We start from the raw sequence: 24,080 nt of genomic DNA on the forward strand, positions 1-24,080 counted from the left end.
ATATGGGTGGGGGGTTGTGAATACTGAAGGACACAAAGGCCCATGGGGAAGAGGGACAAGATAGTCACCTGACTATGTGCACACTGACAGCACAGGTTACCCCAACGTGCAGCACCTCCCCAAGTGTGGAGCCGGGGGCATTTGCCCCTTCTTGAGGTCTAGATTCTGCATGTGTAAGACAATTTAAATGAAGGAATTGGGGGGAATGCTAAATCAATAATCAGTGAGATTTTAAACATTTTCTACTGAAGGGCCCACAGCAAAACCCTTCATTTCCAAGAGGGAGAGACCTTAAAGGACTCCTTAAAATATGGTTTCAGAGTAGCAGCTGTGTTAGTCTGTATCCACAAAACAAAAGGAGTACTTGTGGCACCTTAGAGACTAACACATTTATTTGAGCATAAGCTTTCGCGAGCGTCCGATGAAGTGAGCTGTAGCTCACAAAAGCTTATGCTCAAATAAATGTGTTAGTCTCTAAGGCGCCACAAGTCCTCCTTTCCTTAAAATATGATACCTGCCAATATTTGAAACCTATAAATGGACACTTCATGAGCTGGTCGCTCAGTTTAAGTACACGAGGCTAGAGATTTTTGGATGGACCCAGTGGGAAAATAATAAGTATTTTGCTAAAAAAAACAAAACAAAAAGAGAGACTCCACTATTTTCTGACAGGCTTGGCCATGTGAGCTGCCGAGTGCCCCCTGCGCCGGGGCCATGCAGGACCTTGTAGGCTGGGGGACCAGTTGGCACGTGTGAAGTGACTTCCCAGAGAGGTGGCCGTGGCTCGCTACTCCGGAGTCAGACGGAAGGCAGGTCTGGCGAGAGCAGCCCCGTTGCTGGCACCCTGCGGCCGGGGCCTCTCCGCTGTTGTGACTGGAGACCCTAAGTCCAGCGGGGGAATTTCAAAGGGCACCGTCTCAGCGACCAACCCAGCCAAAGACTCCGCCCAAGCTCCCAGGGCTGGGCCGCCTTCCCCGGAGGCCAGGGCACGGGCTGCGCGCAGCGGCGGGGCGGCTGCTGGGGCGAGCCCGGAAGGGGCTGGCCCCGGGAGCCCACGTGGAGCTGCAGCGTGGGTCCGAGCCGCGCCAGCCGCCGCCGCGTTATGGAGGCGGCCCCAGCCCCGCTTCCAGCCCCGACCCTCCCCGGCTCCGGCCCGCGGGGGGTCCTGCAACAGAACCGGCAGTTCCTGGACTTTTTCTGGGACATCGCCAAGCCCCAGCAGGAGGTTCGCCTGGCGGCCACCGAGAGCCTGCTGCGGTACCTGCGGGCCCGCGGGCAGGTCAGAGCGACGGCGCCTGGAGGAGGGGGGCTGGGGCCGCCGTGGGAGCTTCGGGGGGAGTCCAGAGCCCTCGGGGCCGCTGTAGGCGGGGTGGAGTCCCGGGCTGTGGGGCGGAAGGGGGGTGGGGGAGCGAAGGGAATCGGGCTCTGCGGGGGGGAGTCCAGGTTCCCAAATGGTTGGGGGGAGAATCGGGCCCAGAGAGATGGGAGGGGAGTTGGGCCCAGCGTCCCAGGGGGCTGGTTGGGTTCAGGGGAGGTGGAAGGGTTAAGGCACTTGGGTCTAGGCTCTTAGGCGGCTGCTGTGATTGGAGCTAGATCCGGAGCACTGTTTTGGTTGAGGTGAGTGGGTGCATAATCCCATCCCTACCTTCTACAGCTGTGAAGGAGAGGATCTGGTTACAATGCAGTTGGTCCCTGGTCTGGTACCAATCAGTGTCCCTTTCCCCGGGTTAAATCCCTGAGCAGACCAAGGGTTTGATACAGTCGCAGGGATATATGCTTGGGCCTGGCTAATCTGAATTAGGGCAGTGAGGTCCATTTGTAGAACTGGGTATTCTTTGTAACTGACAGTCATGAGCCCAGTTGGGAGAAGTGGTCAGACGGTATTTATGTATTGCAGTACATCCTTATGATTTTCCTTATTGTGGGGAAGCATTCCTAAATGTACTGTATTTTTTAAAACATAATTTTTTAGGAAGATGAGCTGAAATATACTCTAAAACGATTGATAGAAGGATTGGGAGCAACTCGAGAGGCAGCCCGTCCCGGTTTCAGTCTGGCACTAGCTCAGGTTGGTATTTTCCCATGGGAGCGCACTCTCTATGGATTTCAGAGTATGCATCGATGGGTATGTTAGTAACGAAATAGTTCTAACTTGGCTTGGTTAAAGCATGGTGTTTATTTTTTGTTTAAATACTTGGGAGTTCTGATTGGTTAATCTCTGGATGCACAGGAGTCTTGGGAAGAGTTCTTGCATCTCAGAGTGAGCTCTTGTAGGCCTTGTCTAAACACATACTGCTTTAGCTACACTGATATGGTAAAGCAGTACTACCCCACCCCACACATAGTGTGGGCACGCTGATGCTGGTATAGCTTTTTCCCATAAGGTAAGGGGAATGTGTTCTATGGCAGGACTATGATTTCCTGAACATCAATCTTATGAACAACTAATTATATGAACCGTTTTTTTGCCGCTGAACGAGAGTTCAGTTCTTTAGCTAATGGTCAAGCAGCTATACAGGTTGGAAAAGATGAGAGAGTGGGTGACAAAGAGATGCAGTACTCACAAAGAAAAATCAAGCATACCGTATAAATTTGTTACCATTCTTTGAGTACACTGGTATTGAACGATTAATGCATTAACTTTCACACCATACCCACAGTCATTTTGAGATCTTCAGTTTTATGAACTTTTTTAGTTTTTATGAACTCATCAATCCACAAATAGTTCATAAAACAGGGGCTCTTCTGTACCTACATTGGGCACCTTTAGTGTGGACGCTATTGTACTGGTATAAGGGTAGTACTGGTATAACTTTATTGGTTTTTAAAAAAAAAAAATCAAACCCCTCGCTGACATAGAATAATGCAAAAACTCTCCAATCCTTAACTCTGGGAGCCAGCCTTACCCTGCTCTGCTGTGAGAACCCCCACTCCTGAGCTGTTCACGCACATGGAGCGTCACAGCAGACCAGGCTTCAAAACAAGTTGGCCTCTGGAACTGATTGAAAAAACTGAAAACATTTAAAAATCAAAGCCAGTCTGCTCATATTTGGTGCCAGTCTGTTTGACCTCTGAAGACTGACGTACCCTACCTTCGGAACAGGTACAATATGGGCAATGAGGACTGTTCTCTTTCATGCACCCCCTTGCTAGCAGGTCTCTATTCTGACCCAGAAGGACCACCTCTCGAGGTCAAAGCATATTTTGTGCTCTACTGTAGACGGTTATACTTGAAAAATGGTGTGCACGCTATGGCTTTTCCCAGCATAGCCATGTCATTTGAAAATAAAATACAATTTTTAAAAATGGCACCCCTAACCAACATAGCTGTGCAGGGAAACTTTTAACTGTAGACCGGGTCTAAGGTTGGTAGAAAGAATCAGAGAGTTTGGTTCTAGTTCTTCATTCAGTCTACAGTTGTTGAACATAAATATGGATGTTGTGAGAGCATTTTCTCCTGGAGTTTAATCTCTGTCTCATGTTGGTCCTGATATCCAGGTTTTGCAATTTTTTGAAGAAATTCCACTGCATACTGTCCTGCAGCAGATAAAAGAAAAACACAACCTTGAGAGAGTAAAAAAGGTACGTCTGCCTTGTGCTCATAGCAACACCAGACAGTAGTTGTAAATCCTCGGTGTTCCTCAGTGAGTATTGATTACCTCGGTCACCCTTGCTTTGGGGCCCCTTTTAAGGTACATGATTCTATTTGTCTGCCGGAATCTGTAGTTACCCATGTTGTCACAGGACCTCGATGTGCGTGTACTGCTTCCATTGAAGAGGTTTGCATATGTGAACTGAGGGCAGCACAGCACCTTTTGCATGGAAGGATATTCAAGGTTGACTCTTCCTGCCTGCTTCTGGGCAGTTTTCACCTGCAGTGGGAGCTGTTGTTGAACATGAGATCTACCTGTTTTTGCATTTTGAATTGTTGGGCTACAGTGTTGATTTTCTTCTTTTCAGAAACTCTTTAGAAATGCTGCCTTTGGAAACTTTTTTGGGGTACTGGCTCTCTTCCAGTCTGGTCGTCTTGCAAAGGTAACATGGATGTTGCTTGTTTGTGAGCAATTGACCTGGTGCTGTCCCAAATGTGGAACAAGACCTAGAGAGAAGGAATGGTCCATTGGTTAGGACTTTAGCCTGCGGACTTAGGAATCGCAGGTTCAAATCAATTTCTTGCTCTGCCATATGCTTCCTGTGTGACTGTGGGCAAATCAGTTAGTCTCTGTGCTTCAGTTCCCCATTTTACAAATGGAGGTAATAGCATGTCTCTCTCCCACAGGGGTGTCATGAGGATAAATACATTTAAGGTTGCAAGGTGCTCAGTTATTATGGTGATGGTGGCCAGACAAGTACCTTAGATAGCTGATACCTGCTGCTAAAATCCCAAGCTTTGTTTCGTTCAAATTTGTTATATACAGCTAGAAATCAGCAGCGTCAAGAAGATCCAGAAAATGTGTAGAAAAGTTATCAGATCCAATCACCTTTGATGTGAAAACTGGGGAGGGTGGGGGTGGAGAGGGGAAGGGAAGGATAGGGAGAGAGTGAGAGAGGACAGAGATAATATGGTAACCATATAAAAACTGTCCGTAGAAAGAGGGACAGAGGAGGTAGAACAATTCCTTTCCAGAAGAAAGGATATCGCGTGTCAGTCACACACAGGGAATGCTGTATTGGGAAGATCTGACTTACGCATCAGGAAGCAATTGGGTCGGTTTATTATTAATAATAGTAAGATTCAGCATATCCATTAGGAGTTAATAATGGAGCCATGAGCTTAACCGTGGTTGTGTAGCCTTTACTTTTTTTCTTGTTTTAATTTCTAGGACAAAAAGGCCCTCCTGGAGTGTGTCCGACTTCTGCAGAGCTTGGCCCAGCACCATGCCCACCTCCGAGATCTCCCCAGGAAAACGCTCGTTGACATCCTCTCGGAGGTATGAAGACCTGGCACCTGAATAGCGGAACTTTTTGTTTGTGGCCTTTGTTTTTTTCCTTGGGCTGGGTCTGAACCAGCTCCACTGATGTCAAAGGGGTCTTTCCATTGACTTCACTGGGTGTTGCACCAAGTGGTTGGTGGTCCTGAAAATTGTCATGTGGGCAAGTCAGTATAGGGAAGCTCCTTGTCCATAAAATTGGTGCAGCAGTATAAGTCTCCATGTGTTGCTTGGTGTTGGTTGCTCAGGATAGGGGTGGATATGTGTAGATTGTTGGGGCTGGAGGAGAGGTAGGTGATGATGAGAAGGGGAACTGAGGATTTAGCATAAAAAGAGTGTAGAATGGTTTATATGCATATTTCCGTGCTCCGTATGGTTTCTGTGGGTAGACTAGGCAGACTAGCAACCTTAACTCTAAGTTTACCAACCTTTTGATGTAAGAATGTTCTTGGTCTAGCAATTTTGATATAAGGTTTTTTTGTATGCTTGCCATGCTCCTGATCTGTGGCAGATTCAGATACTTTGTAGGTTCTTCAACAATGGAGTTTGTCTTTTTTATTTCAAAAGCATCTATCCAGTTTATTCCAAAACATATTAAAGTGTTCAAAATATTCAGCCAGGAAGATCCCATGGAGATGAACAACACCATTTTAAAATTGATTTGTATTTAAGAAATAATACAAACAAATTATGGCTGTATAGCACTGAAAGAGAGAAGAATCAAAATGCAGCAGGAAGTTTGCAATTACAGCCATGAAATAAAGCTCTTAGGGCAGAGACCATCTGGGCCCCATTCTTGGTTTGCCTTTAGGTTTTACTGTAGCAAACTAATTACAGCACGCTTTCTTCCTGTTGGCGTGTGTGTCTCTTGTACATCCTTATAACCTTTTGGGCCCATTGATAAATTTGGGTCCAATATTGTCCTGAGGTTTTGGGGTTTCTGTTTGTTTGTTTGTTACATCAGTAAAAATAAAGTTTTTGTAAGGTGCCAAAAATTATACAGCCTTTGCTGCAATCGATGATGGATCCCTAAGGTATTTTTAGGTCAGAATCTGTGTCTTATAAAAGTGAAGGAAAAGGGTTGATATCCCTTTTCCTATCAGATCCACCTTGGCTTTTGATGTTGTCTCTTAGGGCCTGTTTAAGCACAAACTTTGTACCCCTTTAACTATACCAGTATAATTACAGTAATACAACACCCCTAGTACAATTATATTGGTATAACGGTGTAGTCGGTCAATATAGCTATTTCTGTATAGGAAGGAGAATATGCCATACTGGGTATAAGGCACCTTTGTACTGCTACAACTGCATCCACTCTAGGGGATTTTAAAAACCCCACCCCTTTACCTCATATAGTTATACTATTCAATAACTATGTATAGAACCGGTATCACTTGCATTGCTGTGTAGATTCCTGAAGCTGTGTTTGAGGAAGTCCTGTTCAGCGCCCTACAGGCTGACCTCACTTCGGCCTTCAGCACCCCGGAGCAGCTGCACCTCCTGCTCGTGGGCATACAGAAATTTCCTGGGGTTCTGAAACCCGATAAGCTGAAGATACTCCTAGGCTCATCTGCCATCGTAACCATGGAGAACATTCCCAGGTGAGCTGTAGGAGAAGGGTGTAAAGATGCCAAGTCTCCCAACTTCCTGAATGTAAATGAGAAACCTAATTTGGCTCTGATGCCTAGGGGTGCTGGATGCCTGCATCTCCGATTGAATGTAATGGGAGAAATGGTATGGAGCTGCTGCTGATGTTTATTCTTTGGGCATCTCCAGACTGGCAGAGAGTGCTGCTCCCAATATTCAGATCAGTTGCTCATCTTTAGAGGCCGTGGCCGCAGATAACTTGTTAGTTTCCGTGCAGTTGTCTGTCCATTCCAGAAGGTGGTTAGAGGAAGGGATTTTGCCTTCAGAAAGTTCCTTCCTGACTGGATAGTTCAGATTTCCTATCCTCCTGTGGTTGCTTTTCTCTCAAGGCTTGTGAAGGTTTTGAAAACTGCTGCCAGGTCTGAGAAGAAGGATAGGAATCTTCCACGTGTCGGGCTGGACTTGCTACGAGTGTCTGTGAAGGAAGGCGCCTTTGAACTCTTCTGGAAAGAAGCTGTAGAGAATGGGCTGCTTAAGGAAAAGTCGGGTCCTAATAGGTTTGTTTTAAAATGTCATTCATTGTTCTTAATATAATCTACTCTTCTGCTTCCTATCCGAACATAAATTCTGCTGCTGTGTGGTGACTAAAACCTGACTAAAAAAAAAAAAAAGAGGGGTGGAGGGGGGGAATTTCTCACGAAAAATCTGTTGGGTTTTTTATTTATTTATTTTTTTAACCCAGATCTAATTATGACAAACTGAAGAAGCAGCTTTGCTGCAATCTAGGAAATACTGCTTGAAGTGTGATGATGTTTCCTGTTCTTAATAACTGGGACAAAAATTAGGCATATGTGATTGTGAGGACCATGGAAACTGGCAGAAGAACTTAAGGGCAGATGTACAACCTGAAACCACTGACACTGAAATCTGGTCAATTTAAGAATTATAACAGTGTCTGTCTTAATGTGAGATTTGGAGGTGGGCCAGATCCTGAAATTTGTGTCCACTCCCCTTTGTGTGTTACCATGAGCTGAATTCAAATCCTTAGACCGTATGCACTTCCGTTTTGGATTTGGATTTGACACAGAACTAAAAAGTATCTGTTGATTCCATTTCTAACATGAAGGTGGTTGAGACGGCAAGAGTTAATTGTTTTAGCAAGTTTTCAGGGTAAGATACCAAAATATTTTCAAGAACAAAGCTCATCAGTCATCTGCTGTATTGAGATTGATGCTATTGAGATTGGAGCCAAAATCTTGTGAGTAGTTTTTTGGCACTGTTTAATCTGAACCTGGGTTTGTTCACAAACCTGCTCCCTGAAACCTGACCCGAATCCAGAGTCAAACACTATTTCCTTGGCCTGTTGCTAAGGGATTTTGTTAACTTGCTGCATGCAAGCTTCAGGGAAAAAGAGAGGCCATTTTCCAACAGGAGCTGCCCAAATCTTGTATTTTGGTGCTCGAATCAGCATCAGGATAGATGGGTGAATGCTCATTTTATGCTCTGAAGTGCCGTTCTTTTACAAAATCTGCCCACCTTAGAGTGCTAGGCTGGTAGTGTCCCTGTAGTCTTGACTGCTGTCCATTTCTTTACATCTCTGTGAAGCACACACAGGTGGTTTTCTTTCTCTGCCCTGTCCTTGTGTGTGATGTTACTACTATGTCCTTCCCTGAGGGAATCTGTTCTCTTTCCACTCAGTTACATGTGCTATCGGTTGCTGGGCAGCGCTCTCCCACTCTTGTCTCTGGACCAGCTACAGATTGTTCTCCGAGGGGAAGTGATGCGGCACTATGGGGATCATGTGGTATCGGCTCAGGTAGGCATCCCTGTGAGGATATGATGCAACCCATGCTAAAGACCCCAAACTCAAGAGCAAACCCTACCTGATACAGCCATTTTCAAATATCGCATTACAGTATTGTTAGACCTTGTGTTGTTTTAAGGCAGTATTCGCTGTAGGTATATTGGTCATTATGGGCTGAATTTGGATTGTTCTTTGTCTTCATTGTGTGTTAGTTTCTGGTCTTATTCCTCAACTGCTATTATTTTAGGCTGAGATTTTTCAAAAGGAGTCAGCAATTGCCTAACTCTTTTTATTGACGTCGGGGTAGAATCCCCATTCATAGAATCATAGAATACCAGGGTTGGAAGGGACCTCAGGAGGTCATCTAGTCCAACCCCCTCCTCAAAGCAGGACCGATCCCCAATTAATCATCCCAGCCAGGGCTTTGTCAAGCCTGACCTTAAAAACTTCTAAGGAAGGAGATTCCACCATCTCCCTAGGTAACGCATTCCAGTGTTTCACCACCCTCCTAGTGAAAAAGTTTTTCCTAATATCCAACCTAAATCTCCCCCACTGCAACTTGAGACCATTACTCCTTGTTCTGTCATCTGCTACCACTGAGAACAGTCTAGAGCCATCCTCTTTGGAACCCCCTTTCAGGTAGTTGAAAGCAGCTATCAAATCCCCCCTCATTCTTCTGTTCCGTAGACTAAACATCCCCAGTTCCCTCAGCCTCTCCTCATAACTCATGTGTTCCAGTCCCTTAATAATTTTTGTTGCCTTCCGCTGGACTCTTTCCAATTTTTCCACATCCTTCTTATAGTGTGGGGCCCAAAACTGGACACAGTACTCCAGATGAGGCCTCACCAGTGTCGAATAGAGGGGAACGATCACGTCCCTCGATCTGCTGGCAATGCCCCTACTTATACATCCCAAAATGCCATTGGCCTTCTTGGCAACAAGGGCACACTGTTGACTCATATCCAGCTTCTCGTCCACTGTAACCCCTAGGTCCTTTTCTGCAGAACTGCTGCCGAGCCATTCGGTCTCTAGTCTGTAGCGGTGCATTGGATTCTTGCGTCCTAAGTGCAGGACTCTGCACTTGTCCTTGTTGAACTTCATCAGATTTCTTTTGGCCCAATCCTCCAATTTGTCTAGGTTCCTCTGTATCCTATCCCTGCCCTCCAATGTATCTACCTCTCCTCCCAGTTTAGTGTCATCTGCAAACTTGCTGAGGGTGCAATCCACACCATCCTCCAGATCATTTATGAAGATATTGAACAAAACCAGCCCCAGGACCGACCCTTGGGGCACTCCACTTGATACCGGCTGCCAACTAGACATGGAGCCATTGATCACTACCCGTTGAGCCCAACAATCTAGCCAGCTTTCTATCCACCTTATAGTCCATTCCTCCAAGCCATACTTCTTTAACTTGCTGGCAAGAATACTGTGGGAGACAGTGTCAAAAGCTTTGCTAAAATCAAGGAACAACACGTCCATTGCTTTCCCTTCATCCACAGAGCCCAGTTATCTCGTCATAGAAAGCAATTAGATTAGTCAGGCATGACTTGCCCTTGGTGAATCCATGCTGACTGTTCCTGATGACTTTCCTCTCCTCTAAGTACTTCAGAATTGATTCCTTGAGGACCTGCTCCATGATTTTTCCGGGGACTGAGGTGAGGCTGACTGGCCTGTAGTTCCCAGGATCCTCCTTCTTCCCTTTTTTAAAGATGGGCACTACATTAGCCTTTTTCCAGTCGTCCGGGACCTCCCCTGATCGCCATGAGTTTTCAAAGATAATGGCCAATGGCTCTGCAATCACATCCGCCAACTCCTTTAGCACTCTCGGATGCAACACATCCGGCCCCATGGACTTGTGCACGTCCAGCTTTTCTAAATAGTCCCTTTCTCCACAGAGGGCTGGTCACCTCCTCCCCATGCTGTGCTGCCCAGTGCCGTAGTCTGGGAGCTGACCTTGTTCGTGAAGGCAGAGGCAAAAAAAGCATTGAGTACATTAGCTTTTTCCACATCCTCTGTCACTAGGTTGCCTCCCTCATTCAGTAAGGGGCCCACACTTTCCTTGCCTTTCTTCTTGTTGCTAACATACCTGAAGAAACCCTTCTTGTTACTCTTAACATCTCTTGCTAGCTGCAACTCCAGGTGTGATTTGGCCTTCCTGATTTCACTCCTGCATGCATGAGCAATATTTTTATACTCATCCCTGGTCATTTGTCCAATCTTCCACTTCTTTTAAGCTTCTTTTTTGTATTTAAGATCAGCAAGGATTTCACTGTTAAGCCAAGCCAGTCGCCTGCCGTATTTACTATTCTTTCTACACATCTGGATGGTTTGTCCCTGTAATCTCAATAAGGATTCTTTAAAATACAGCCAGCTTTCCTGGACTCCTTTCCCCCTCATGTTATTCTCCCAGGGGATCTTGCTCATCAGCTCCCTGAGGGAGTCAAAGTCTGCTTTTCTGAAGTCCAGGGTCCGTATTCTGCTGTTTTCCTTTCTTCCTTGTGTCAGGATGCTGAACTTGACCTTCTCATGGTCACTGCCTCCCAGGTTCCCATCCACTTTTGCTTCCCCTACTAATTCTTCCCGGTTTGTGAGTAGCAGGTCAAGAAGAGCTCTGCCCCTAGTTGGTTCCTCCAGTACTTGCACCAGGAAATTGTCCAAAACCTTCCTGGTTTGTCTGTGCACTGCTGTATTGCTCTCCCAGCAGATATCAGGGTGATTGAAGTCTCCCATGAGAACCAGGGCGTGCGATCTAGTAACTTCTGCGAGTTGCCGGAAGAAAGCCTTGTCCACCTCATCCCTCTGGTCCGGTGGTCTATAGCAGACTCCCACCACGACATCGCCCTTGTTGCTCACACTTCTAAACTTAATCCAGAGACTCTCAGGTTTTTCTGCAGTTTCATACTTGAGCTCTGAGCAGTCATACTGCTCTCTTACATACAGTGCAACTCCCCCACCTTTTCTGCCCTGCCTGCATTGACTCACCAAAAATTGCCTGCATTGACTTTGATGGGAGTGGAGTTAAGACAATGCTGAGCACTTTTGAAAATCCCATCCTTAATCCTTATAGTTTCTTTTTATTTTTCGTGGTGGGCTAGTGCCCAGAGGCCCCCATTAGGACCAGGGTCCCATTGTGCTGGGTGCTGTACAAACACATTTGAAGACAAGGTATAAAAGTGTCACGGATGCTGGTAAGTCAGGGGTTCCCAAACTTTTCACTGGCACCATCCTGTTTTAATTAATTATTTCCTCTTAGGACCCCAGAGAGCCCATGTGCGAGGTAATGCCGCACGGAGGATGCCATTTTGTGGCACAAAATGGCGTCCTTCGCCCAGCAAGGCTTCGCAAGAACTGTATGTGCGAGGTCACGCCGCATGGAGGACACTACTTTGCTCTCCAAAATGGCGTCCTCCATGCATTGTGACCTCTCACCCACCAGACACTTGAGATCATGCTGTGCGGAGCAAAATAGTGTCCTCTTTGCACGTGCGCGCACACACACACTCACACGATTGCTGTGACCCTGTCTATTTATGGCGTGACCCCATTTGGGTCAGAACCCACAGTTTGGGAACTGCTGTGTTAAGTAGTTTACCATAAAATTGTTAAATAATCTGGTTGGGGCTGAGGTGTGAGTTTCATTTGGAAAGTCACTGTAAAATTCATCCCTTTTGGCTCCAAGAAAACTAAAATAGTCATTTTTTGAGGGGAACTCACCAAAAAAAGGCGCTGGCTAGGCTCTGTGGACTAACGCAATCCTGTTGCCCTTTGCTGTGGACACAGCAGTCATTGCTCTTTTCTTTTTTGGGGCAAGCCAATGTTCCAAGCTTCCATTGCTGGTATTACAGCAGCAGCCGAAGTCTGCAAGTGAGGGTATCAGTGGCACCTTCTTGCTTTTTTTCTCTAATATCTGCAGATTGACAGTTTTAGTACATCTTGCTCCTGTTAGCCCTGCAAAGCCAAGACAGCTGTGGGAGAGTGGACTGAATTCTGTTTCTCTTTGTGCATCAGTAGACTTGTTTACTAAATTCTGTTCCGTCATCCTTGTACGAGGCTATGGGATTCTACAGGTGACATGGAAGGCCTAATTCGAAGGCATAGAAATAAATGCTAATTAATTTTAATCTCCAGCACCTTTATTACTAATTTGAGCTTCCAATCCCAGGTTAAATTAGCAGGGTTGGCTGTTGGGAAACTACTGCTGGATTCTTACTTTCCTCCAGGTCACCGGTGTAGGTTATTGGAGACTGGGTGCTCGTTTGGTGACTCGCCTGTTCCTAAAAACGTATCAATCCATTATATATATTTATTTTTTCACTTGTAAAGTCACCACATTTGATTTTGTTTAATCAAGAGACAACCAACATGAAACCCCTGTATCCCGGTGCTACTCCACTTTCAGCATAGAATCACATTTTAATGAAATTTTTCAGGGTGGTTCTGCTGATTTTGGACAATACTGACAGTGGGAGGAGCTGACCAATAGAATGCAAATGTAAGCTCATTCAATTGTGCTTTGCAGACCTTTCTTTCTGAGGCATATGTTTTATGGCCAAATGGAGGTGGCTGCAGATTAATTACCTGTTAAATTTATTGGCTTTCTAGTCTAGGGGAAAATTCAGTCTTTAAATTTCATTACTGCTCCAGCTTCCCTCATATCACCGTATTGATCTTGACATTTCATAAAACAATTTGTTTAATTCACTTAGAAAAGTTGCATTATATGGTTGGAATAGAATCACCGTTCTTTTCCCCTTCAAGCTTTCTCCAGATATATTTTCATTCTCTTCACAGCACAGTTGAGCGAGCGGGGATGAATGTACGGCGTAGTTGAAACGCTGTGGGTTGTAAAAGACCATCACGAAAATGGGATAAATAAATGTGTCTGGTGATGCTGGCCTGAAAGTTCTGACCCTCGCAGACTGCTGTCTGTGTCATTCTAGCATATACGGCGTCTGGGTCTGGGATCTAGTGTCAACAACGCTCCCAGACTTAACATTTGAACCATTTTATCTGTACAGCTTTCAGAGAATTTGGAAGAACAGGCCACATTTATATGTGCTGTGTTTCTACTGAAGGAAGCTAAAGCAGTTCTCACAAACTTTTTGGGCAACACTGCCAGCTGATGGTTCTTAAGACTTCACCTATATCAGTCCATGTGGTGTCTGATCTACCAGGGAGGGAGGGCTACTTGCAGTTTGAGATTAAGGTTTGGTGAAATCCAAGATCAGTGGCAGGTTAGAGCATGCAAGACTCCATTGCTGGTAGGTGAGGCAGTTTGGTCTAGTGGATAGAGCACTGGACTGGGCCCCAGGAGACCTGGGTTATATTCTTGGCTCAGCCGCTAGCTTCGTGGGTGACCTTGTGTAAGTCACTTCCCTTCCCTGTGCCTCAGCTTCCCCTTCTGTAAAATGGAGCCGATGAGCTCATTGTCCAGCACTCTGTGATATACTGATATCTGATAGATCAAGCTAGCACGTAGGGCTGACCTGACCACTGAAGGGGTGAGTGGCTTGTGGGGATCTGATGTATCGGTACTGCCCCGGTGAATGTTCAGACCCAGGATGTACCAAGCGCAAGTACAGAGCAAAGTCAGTTTTGTACAATGACTGAGTGTGCATATTTCTCTGTCTCCATCGTGCAATATGGTGGGCCGTAACCTGCTTGTATTGACTGTGCCTTTCAGCTTCCGGACCGGTTTAAGTTCGCTCCGGAGATGGAAACCTATGTTAACTCATTCCTAGAGGGCTGTGATGATCCAGAGAAGCAGTTGGCAGTGATGATTGGCTTCTCCACTCTGACCAATCAAGGCTATCCGGTTGTGCCCAGCTTCTGGAAGGTGGTGAAACACTTGCAGCCTGTAGCGTTGCTGAAATATGTCGAGTGGCTCAAGAGGATGTTTCTTAGGCCAGAGTTTGACTGCTGCTTAGATTTCACCACCAGCCGACAGAAGCAGAACCAGGAGAAAGTAAATATGTGAGTGTATTTACAGCACAGCTCCCTCCTCTCTCTCAGATGCGTGTTGTATGCATCCTCCCATGTTTAGCTCTGTTCGGTTGGCCTGGAGGAGATGTGGGGCATCTACAACAGCTGATTCACAAAGGCACTTTTAGCTGGTCCTAGGTCAGGAGCAGCTCGTGTTTTCTGTTCCCTTTATCCTTATTGGGAAACCATAGAAATTTCCTATTGGAAAAACCTCCTGGGAAAATTGGGGAGTCTCTGTAGGTGGTCTTTCTCACTGAGTCATTACTGTGCTACTAACCCAGCTGGGCACTGTGTCGCTCAGTGTCTTTTCAAACTGAGATGTAAAACTTAGGTCCTGATCAGTTGTGTTACAGCACTTTGTGTGACAGTTGGAGCACTGGTCAAATGATAGTTTGAGTAATGCTTACTTAAAATTCCAACTGCACTCCCTCAATTTTAGATGAAGTGAAGGATAGGGGCCTGTCTGTCTTAACTGTTACTGTGGTGTGGTACGCCAGCATGATGGTTCACCCCAGACATGGGCAAAGGCTTGTAAAGCATTTTGTGATCTTCCCGGGTTAAACACACTATGTCAGTATGTTGTACTCTCTTTGTGAATAAAGATCTTCAACCATAGGAACATTCTTGCTTTTCTTGAAGCAGTTTTTGGTGGAACACAGAAGCTCACTGGATCAGAATTGATCTGATTTCATATTTGTTTATCAAGTGCATTTATACCAGCTGAAGAGCAAATGTAGGTCGCTTAGGAAAGGTACCTTTATACATGCACCTGTCACTTCTTTCTGCATATGTGTCAGTATATGCTGCATTCGAGCTGATTTCTAACTATATAGGGGCTTTGAGTTGCTAAAAGTCTACACGGTATTCAGATTCTCATCACCCATTGTTTCAGTGTTTTCTTATCCAGTGCAGTGTCTGAGCTTCTGTTTTATAATTATATCCATTTGCTTATTGAAAGGACCCAGCACCGAGTGGTTCGGCTGAGAAAATGGATTATTGCCCGACTAGTCAGCATCATTGACAGTCAAGGGAAGAAGGAAGAGGATTTGGTGACAGACGTTGTCAGGTGAGAAGGATTTAAAGACTACTTAGTGTCACCCAAGGGTGGGATGATTCTTGCTAGAAGGCTGGAGTGGTACTAAAGCAACTGACAAGCAACCTTGGGCCAGTTGCTTACTGTAAAAAGAACGAGGAGTACTTGTGGCACCATAGAGACTAACAAATTTATTTGAGCATAAGCTTTTGTGGGCTGAAACCGACTTCATCGGATGCATGCAGTGGAAAATACAGTAGGAAGATAGAGAGAGAGAGAGAGCTATAGATATAAAACATTCAAAGTTATAACATTCAAAAACCAGTCGGAGACCACTTCAGTCTCCCTGGTCACTCGATTACAGACCTAAAAGTCGCAATACTACAACAGAAAAACTTCAAAAACAGACTCCAACGAGGAACTGCTGGATTGGAATTAATCTGCAAACTGGACACCATTAACTTAGGCTGGAATAAGGACTGGGAGTGGATGGGTCATTACACAAAGTAAAACTATTTCCCAGTGCTTATTTTTTTTCCCTCTACTGTTCCTCACATCTTCTCGTCAACTGTTGGAAATGGGCCGTCCTGATTATCACTTCAAAAGGTTTTTTTTTTCTTTTGCTGATAATAGCTCACCTTAACTGATTACTCTCGTTATAGTTGGTATGGCAACACTCATTTTTTCATGTTCTCTCTGTGTGTGTGTGTGTGTGTGTATCTCTCTTCCTACTGTATTTTCCACTGCATGCGTCCAGTGAAGTGGGTTTCAGCCCACAAAAGCTTATGCTCAAATAAATTTGTTAGTCTCTAAGGTGCCACACCCCAGACTAACAGGGCTACCCCTCTGAAACCTGTCACTTAGGGTAGAATTTTCAAAAGCACCAAAATCACTTAGGAGCCTAACTCCCATTGATTTTCAGTAAGACTTAGGTTACTTAGGCACTTCATATGTGCTTTGAAAATTATACCCCTAAACTTTTGGGCCAGAGTTTCCAAAGGTATTTAGGTGTCTTATCTGCATCTTCAAGCACCTAACTACCTTTAAAAAGTTGATCTTTGTGCCTAAATGAGTATTGTAGTAATAAAAATGATGTTGCAGGGTGTTAAAGGCCTTTTTTGAGGTACTGAGCACCCTCCCCTTCCATTAACTGCAAGTACCTGGCAGGGTCGGGTGCCTATAGAATTAATGAGGCCTAATTAAAATTTGTGAAGTGCTTGGAGGTGCTTGGATGAGAAATGCTAGATAAGCACATGCTGTTTACAATACTGAATTTGCTTTTTGTAAAGGCTGCTTTGTATAGGTACACAGAACCCAAGTCAACTCTTCATTCTGCTCTCTTCTTTTCTCCTCTCTAGGTTTTGCTTCTTCCATGCTTTCTTCGAGACCCAGAAACCAACCTCTGAAATACCAGAGACGAAATCCCTCCCCTCAGTACCTCTGGATGGACAGTCTCACTCGACAGCTGCAAACTTGTTTTTCAGGTATGGACTTTGCCTGCGTGCATTTAATGTTAGAAGTTGATCTCCTTTCCAGAGAAAAGGAGCATATTATTATTTATTATTTGTATTGTCCATGGCTGGGGCTTCTAGGTGCTAAGACAAGTACCCCATGATAAGTACTGTACAAACACGGAACAAAAAGATGGTCTCTGCCCCCAAAGAACTTACAATCCAAGTGCCAGGAAACAATGGGACAATATTGTCTAAATAGACAAGACAAACACAGGGTAGGGGAATGGGTAGAACACACAAGCAGAGTGAACAATGTGATGGTGGGAAACATCATGTTCATTCCACCATTTTTTGGGGGGAGGGGGTACTTAGGAGAGTGTCTGCTAAATGGGGGGGAAAAAGGGATGGGGGAGGGGGACAGGACAGGTGTAGAGTGAAACTGAGGTGAGAAGGGAGTGGGAGGGTTGGCGCCAACAGCCCATCAGCACAGGGCTCCGACAGCCAGAACATTCTGGAATTTTGACTTGGAATGTCCTGAGCAGCTTTGGCCGCTTCTGAGGAGTCTCTGGCTGGCTTCTCTGGGGTGGGGAGAAGGCACTGCCTTGTCCTAGTGCCCCCAGGGGGGTGTGTGTGTGGTGCCTCCCCTGCACAGTTGTGGGTCCGAGAGGGATGTGGCTGGACCTCGTATTGCCCCCTCCCCTGCAGTACGACAGTCCCTGCTTTGGGTACTTCTGGCCTTACCAGGTGCGTGGCAGGAGACGGGGGTTATTGCACTTCTGTTGCATGAAGTGTTGTGTGCTTGTGCATCAGTGCAGCCATAACTGAAAGCCCTTTCCTTAGAAGTCTTGGGTAAAACTTCCTAGAAATGCTTAAGCGTCTTCTGAACACAATAACTGACCCAAATTGTATCTGTGCTGTGCTGAGGTGAGGCCAGATTGAAATTGGAGGAGAAAGGCAGTTTGGCTCCCATTAACTGGCTGAGGGGAGCGCTATTTATGGACTCCAGAGAGGTGGGTTTTGTTTTGACACTGCAGAGCCTGGCAGGGTCATGTGGCTGCTCTCTGTTGCCTGCCAGTGGTGTAATACAATTCCAGTGATCCAGATTCCCTCGATCCCAAAAGCCTAGTTATCCGAATCCACGCTGTGTTCCAGTTGTAGCCCGTGTTAGTTAAGATAAGTATCGGTTTATCTGACCACCGGGTTATAGGCAAGTTTCGTCTGTCCCATTTCTATGAGCAGGAGTGCGTTGTTTTGGGGACCTGCTGATTGGTGCTCCACTCACTCTGCCTATTCTTAGGCAAAAGAAATGGAGTATTGATCTCAGGGACATTGCTGCAGCTAACGCTCTTCTGTCAGGCGATTGAGAGGCCAGGTGCTCAAGTGCCCCTCTGTTGGAGGTTGGGAGAAGGGAGGAGGAGGTGGGGGGAGTATGAGTGGAGCGGTCACTTTGCAAAGAATCCTGTGAAGCGTTGTGGGATAAAGGGTTTGGGGAAGGATGGCCTTGTGGTTATAAGACACTGGACTGATAGTTGGGAGATCTGGGTTCAATTCCCAGCTCTGCCACAGACTCCCTTGATGACCTTGGGCAAGGTACTTAATCTCCCCCGTGCCCCAGTTCTCCATCTATAAAATGGGGATCATGCTTCCTGTTACAGTCTACTTAAACAGGACAGGAAGTCCTTCAGGGCAGGGACTCCTCTGACTTTGTGTTTGTACAGCGCAGCTGGTTTTGGTTGGGGGGTTTAGCTACAGCTGTAGTACAGATGGGACCGCAGAAGCGAACCGTGGCTACATGTTGGGCTCTGGAAGCAAAAAGCTTGCAAACTGATGTTAAATTAAATAAATCTGTGGAGCTACCCAGAAAGGAATAGAATGAGTGAGCCGTGTTTTCAGACCGGTTCCTCTAACTCATCCCAGCCATTGTGGTGTTGGGAACAGATGATGGAATAAATCAGGCTCAGTGGGGCGCTAGTCCATAATTAGTGTGTCTTGATGCTATAATAATCCAGTAAAACTAATGAAAATGGCAGCATTTCTCCATGTTAATGTGGCTCTCTCTGCTTGCTTTTCAGTTTGCTTCAGATTTTAAACTCTCTGCCCGTGCTGGGAGACACGGCAGAAGCTGCAGCCCTGAGGGAGAAGCACATCCATGGTGTGACTGCAGACAGGAACCTGTGGATCTACCTCATTATCCAGTACGCCAGCGTCCTCCTGTCCCATGAGAAACATGTCAAGGCTGTGACTCCTTTCACCGCCGAACAGAGGGCTGCTTGGGACCGGTGAGAGGCTTGGGAAGTCTGGTGACTAGCTGTGGGGATGAGGAACAGCATTGGGAATGGCTGATGCATGCAGGAAATTGAGGCTTGCTTAGCAGAGTGCAAGAGATTTGGGGAAAATGGGCTCCATGAGTGTGTTTGCCCAGTCCCTTCTGGTGGTGTCTCTAAGACTGTGAGTTATGCCTCTGCTTTTGGGTCAGATCATCCTAGATCAGCTGATTTGTCTAGGCCGATGGGTATGTAACATGAGACAGTGGAAGCTGCCTGACTGAATAAGCATCTGCTCCACTCTGGGTGAAGCAGCCTGTATCTGCCTGCTTAGTGTTTGCTGAGGGTGTATCCTAGATGTTAGAAGTGGATAAGCCCTGATAGGGCACCTAGTCCAGTGACTTGGCCAGTGGAGGATTGTTCCGTATTCTGTACTATGCTTTTTATTGCTTTGTCCAGTGTGGTTGAACCGTCCTAAGCAGTGCGGTTCTGTTCCTTCCCTTTGGAGACCCATCCTCAATGTTTTGTTAGTCTGTGGAATTCTGCCTGAAATCCAGCCTGTTTTCTCCCTTTAACTTCACCCCATTGCGCCTAGCTAGACTCCCTTGCACCAACTCTAACTCTTCCTCTTGCTCCTTCCTCCCTTCAGATACTTGTTGATGGTCATGTGACTTCCCACTGCCATTAGCTTTCCCAGGCTGGATTTCTCTTTTAATCTTTCTTCCTAGAAGGCCAGTTCCTTTGGCCCCCATCTGACTGTTCTTTTCTGAACTCATTCTCCTCTAAATAAGTATGCTGTTGCTGTGTATTCAGCTGAAGTCTATTGGGAATCCATGCCTTGCCCTAAATACATTGTTATTTAGAAGCCATACAGAGAGTGCTGTTGCGAGAATTAAAGCGAAGACCTCTGTTACTGCCAATTGTTAGTCAAAGACAGATCCTTTCCTACATGCTTTGATGTCATTCTGGTCTAGTTAAATTGCCTCTGAGTATTTGAAGTGGTGCAGTTGATCTTGCTGGTCCCTGCACAGATTATCTGAAGCTCTTGCTCTTGTTTGAGATTACATGGACTTTATCTTGTAACACTGAAAGGCCCATCGTTGTTTGTCTCTTCAGAATGCTGCAGTCTCTGGAGAACCTGCAGAGGAAAGAGAAGGAGTCCCGCAGTATGGAAATCTTTGCTTTCCAGCACCTTCTGCTCTTAGTGGGCATTCATCTGTTCAAGGTAACAGTCGTAGTGCACGCTGAGCTATATAAACCATGCTGATGTCTGCTGGGCTTTTTCAACCGCTGGCTGAAACAGTTTGAGGGTTCCTTTGTGTTTGGCAAGATATGACAAGAATCCAACACTGGTCATAAGCATTGAGCTTTCAGCCAACAAAGGAAATGCGTTTGGCTATCAGGTAGGGAGCAAGAGTGACTGGGAGCTGGCATCCTGGTTTCTAGTCCCAGCTCAGCCTCCAGCTTGCTGTGCGACTGTGGCAAGTCGCATACTTTCTTTGCTCCTAAATGGGATAATGTTGCTGCCTTCTCTGGGGTGTTGTGGTGGTTGATTAATGTCTGTAAATGTTTGGAGCTCCATTGGTGAGTGGTATTATACACATGCAAAGTTATTAATACAGTGGGGGTTGGAGGACTCACGTTGGACTGTCCATCAGAGTCCTCATTTAAAATATAAAGAGGATCCAAAAATACATTGTACAAAGTGCTGCTATTTTCAGACCCTCCACTTTGGGATTGGCACCTTGTTAAAATAAGAATCATGTCTGCTACTGGTAATACAAAGCAACCAGAAAATCCTCACTCTCTTTCTCATCTTGGCCACCCCAGCTGCCAGCTTTGCATCATCTCCAGCTCAGGTGTGTGCTATGGGGTGGCCTGGTGCTGACGGCCACGGTGGGCTCTTCAGTTGTACGTTCTGCTTGAACTGGAATCCCTGGTCTGAGCTATAATAAAATGTTCACGTGCACTATATATATAGAAGACCAGCAAAGCGTTTTCTGGCAGTTAATGACTGGAAAATGAGGGGCTTTAAAACTGCACTCTCCTTGCAGAATTGTTCTACATACAAAAATCCTTCTTTGGGGGGAGTGTAGGGCAGTTGCCTCTGAAGTGCTGAGATCCCTTCCTTCCCATGAACTTGACTCCTGACTCTCCGTGGCACTTTCCTGAAGGCCTGCACAACCATGAAGCACTGGGTCCAGTAGGTTCCCAACTAGTCCTGTTAACTCCTGCCCTTTGTCCTGCGATATCCACATGGTTGAAATGACAATCTCAACATGTCTGTGTGCCTAGCATCCTAATGGTGGCACATTGTGCTGAAGTTGGGAGCAGAGATGGGTACGTTTCTTGCATTGTCATTGCACTTGCATTGGTAGAGGGTATTCACTGCCTGGCTTCTCTCTCTGCTCATGTTTTACATCGAACAGACTCCAGCAGAAACCCTGGACCTTCTGAATGACCTTCTGAACTGCATTGAGAGGGCGTTTGACAAGAAATCCAAGAAGAAGAAGCTTGGTGAGTTCCAGTCTAAAGAGAGAGACTTGGGGAACTTATTAACAATCCTTTACTCTGTTAATGTGTTTTCCATTGCCCAGAGCACTGGGAGCCTACCAAAATATAAAGCCCATCTTAAAACAAAACCAGAGGAAGTGTGCTACTAACCAGCGGGAGCTTGGTCCTGCCCTCTGCAGAGAGTGTTGATTTTGGTGGAGGAGGGAGTGGGGTGTGTCTCTTCCCTTCCTCAAGCATACAAAAATATTAGGTGCAACACCCTGACGGTTGCAATCCATGTCAACATAGCTTGTCAGCAGGGGGTCGGCTTGTTGTCCTCTCCCACCAGCAGGTGTGTATGGTGCCCATTCAAAGGTGCTCAAAACCCACCTCCCCATGTGACTAATTCCCTTCACCCTCCCACCCAAGGAGAAGAGCTACGGGGAATTTACTCTGAGATCCTGAGCACCTGGATACTATTGTGATGGCCATGTTATAAATGACGAGTAGCTTCCTTGGTTAGAAGCTCAGGACAAGGATTCTCGATAAATCTCACAAGGGAATCATCTTTAGGAGTTTGGTCTGAATTTTTACTTATGAAGAAACTATTTCTTAACCACTGAGGGCTAAATTCATTGCTGGCGTAAGTGGGAGCTTCTGCAGTGGATTCGTTGCATCTGCTTTTGCCAGCAGTGAATTTGGCTTACACCATCTGCTTTGAGTGTGTTTATTTGAAATGGCTGCTCTCTAAGGTAATCCTTAGGGTAGAACTAGTAACTCATGCATGATCCAGTGATTGCAGCTGGGCACTGGGAGTCAGGACTCCTGGGTTCTAATTCTGGCTCAGCCACTGACTCATTGTGTTGGACAACTTGTGTCCGCTCTCTGTGCCTCAATTTCCCCATTGAGAAACTGTGATGATAATACCTGACTTGCAGGGTGTGATGTGAGGCTTAAGCCTTTCCCTTAACTAATTTTTTCCACAGAGTGGCACAGTAATTCTCTGTGTATATAAAATCTCCCCACTGTATTTTCCACTGTATGCAGCCGATGAAGTGAGCTGTAGCTCACGAAAGCTTATGCTCAAATACATTTGTTAGTCTCTAAGGTGCCACAAGTACTTCTTTTCTTTTTGCGGATACAGACTAACACGGCTGCTACTCTGAAACAGTAATTCATGTAAAAGATATGGCATAGAAAACAAAGCATCAAAAACCAAGCAAGGGACTGTGTAAATATACCTCATTAGATTATTAAAGTAGAACTTGTTACATTGTGGGGCCAATAGGACCTCAAGATCCCATGTTAAACCCAGGTACAAAAGAGCATGGTTAAGCTGTATGGTCTGGGGATTGTGGAAGGAAATGAGGGAGAGCATTCGAATTAACTTTCCCTGGCCAAGAGAGTAGAAAGGCTAATGGAGTGTCCAACTCACTGGGAGCAGAGGGCTAAATTCCGTGCTTATTCATCTGAAGGCCAGGGTATAAATTCAGAACTGTTTGCTCCTCACAGCACACTGGATGCCCACTGGCATTAGTGGGAGGTTTGCACGGAGATCAGGGGTGAACATGACCTGTATAGATTAGCTAAGTGCTCAGTTATAAGTGGGCCAGTGCGTTTTTGTTATTCATCACTTGATGAGAGAATCTGCTCCCCTTTGGGTCACTGCTGCTAGAGTTGCCGTTTGTTTCTCTTTCTTCTCCTCCAAGCCTTCCCATCTTTGTGAGTCGTCTTTGTTCGTCCCTGTGGCAACTCTCAGTTCCCCTGCCAGAGGGTGTCAGTTCCGCTCCCTGTCCCTGTCGTCCGTGGAAACGATCAGCCGTTCAGTGGTTGATGTTGTCGTTAGTAGTATGAATGTTGGGATTTAAAGTTGACCCTTCAATCAGATTAATTGGAACGAGGGGAGTTTGCTCGTTCAAGTCATTGGTTCCAGGCTGTCTGTTGATTCAGGCATCAGTTACCCTTGGTTCACTTTTGGAAGGTTTTCTCTCTAGTTGTAAGGCAAAAAATTTACTTCTTTTTTGTTTTGTTTTGTTTTTGTTTGTTTGTTTTAAATGAAAGCTGAGAATCTGGAAAATGAACATTTCCGGTAGGCTGGGTCGGTCCTGCCTGCTCTGTACATGACACCCCTGATCTAGTGGGTGGGGCACTAGCCTGTGACTTAGCAGACCTGTTTAATTCATAGCTCCCCCACAGACTGCCTGTGTGGCCGTGGGCACGTTGCACTTTATCTACCCTGTGCCTACATTCCCCATCTGTAAAGTGGGGCTATCGCTTCCCTGACTCAGTGGGCATGGGGACAAATCCATTAATGGTTGTGGGACTCCTGAATACTAAGGCAATGAGAGCCTTTACATAGCTAGATACAGGCCTGTGGAGCAAACCAGATAGCAGGACTGGCCAGGCCTGTTGCCTGGTGGAATGCTCATTTGCTTTAGGCTGTGTTCTAAAGAGGATTTTTAGGTCTGTCATCTTTATAGTGATAGTAACCTTTTCAATACAATTCCATCAACTACCAACATACTG

At 45.9% G+C, this 24,080-nt stretch overlaps 1 protein-coding gene across 1 annotated transcript in view; it reads left to right on the forward strand.

The window, feature by feature from the left end:
* The first annotated feature begins 969 nt into the window (after positions 1 to 969).
* MYBBP1A (MYB binding protein 1a) overlaps positions 970 to 24,080 on the forward strand; it is an 80,187-nt gene continuing 57,076 nt past the window's right edge. The window contains exons 1-14 of the mRNA XM_037880167.2: positions 970 to 1,279; positions 1,973 to 2,068; positions 3,499 to 3,582; positions 3,961 to 4,035; positions 4,824 to 4,931; positions 6,345 to 6,535; positions 6,911 to 7,078; positions 8,220 to 8,337; positions 14,012 to 14,301; positions 15,269 to 15,376; positions 16,702 to 16,827; positions 18,870 to 19,076; positions 20,178 to 20,286; positions 21,491 to 21,578. Coding sequence (XP_037736095.1) covers positions 1,103 to 1,279; positions 1,973 to 2,068; positions 3,499 to 3,582; positions 3,961 to 4,035; positions 4,824 to 4,931; positions 6,345 to 6,535; positions 6,911 to 7,078; positions 8,220 to 8,337; positions 14,012 to 14,301; positions 15,269 to 15,376; positions 16,702 to 16,827; positions 18,870 to 19,076; positions 20,178 to 20,286; positions 21,491 to 21,578 — 1,945 coding nt within the window. The 5' untranslated portion in view covers positions 970 to 1,102. The remainder of the gene's footprint in view (positions 1,280 to 1,972; positions 2,069 to 3,498; positions 3,583 to 3,960; positions 4,036 to 4,823; positions 4,932 to 6,344; positions 6,536 to 6,910; positions 7,079 to 8,219; positions 8,338 to 14,011; positions 14,302 to 15,268; positions 15,377 to 16,701; positions 16,828 to 18,869; positions 19,077 to 20,177; positions 20,287 to 21,490; positions 21,579 to 24,080) is intronic.

Source organism: Chelonia mydas, chromosome 17 (genome assembly GCF_015237465.2).
Source record: "Chelonia mydas isolate rCheMyd1 chromosome 17, rCheMyd1.pri.v2, whole genome shotgun sequence".
In the NCBI taxonomy this organism is placed as follows: Eukaryota; Metazoa; Chordata; order Testudines; family Cheloniidae; genus Chelonia; species Chelonia mydas.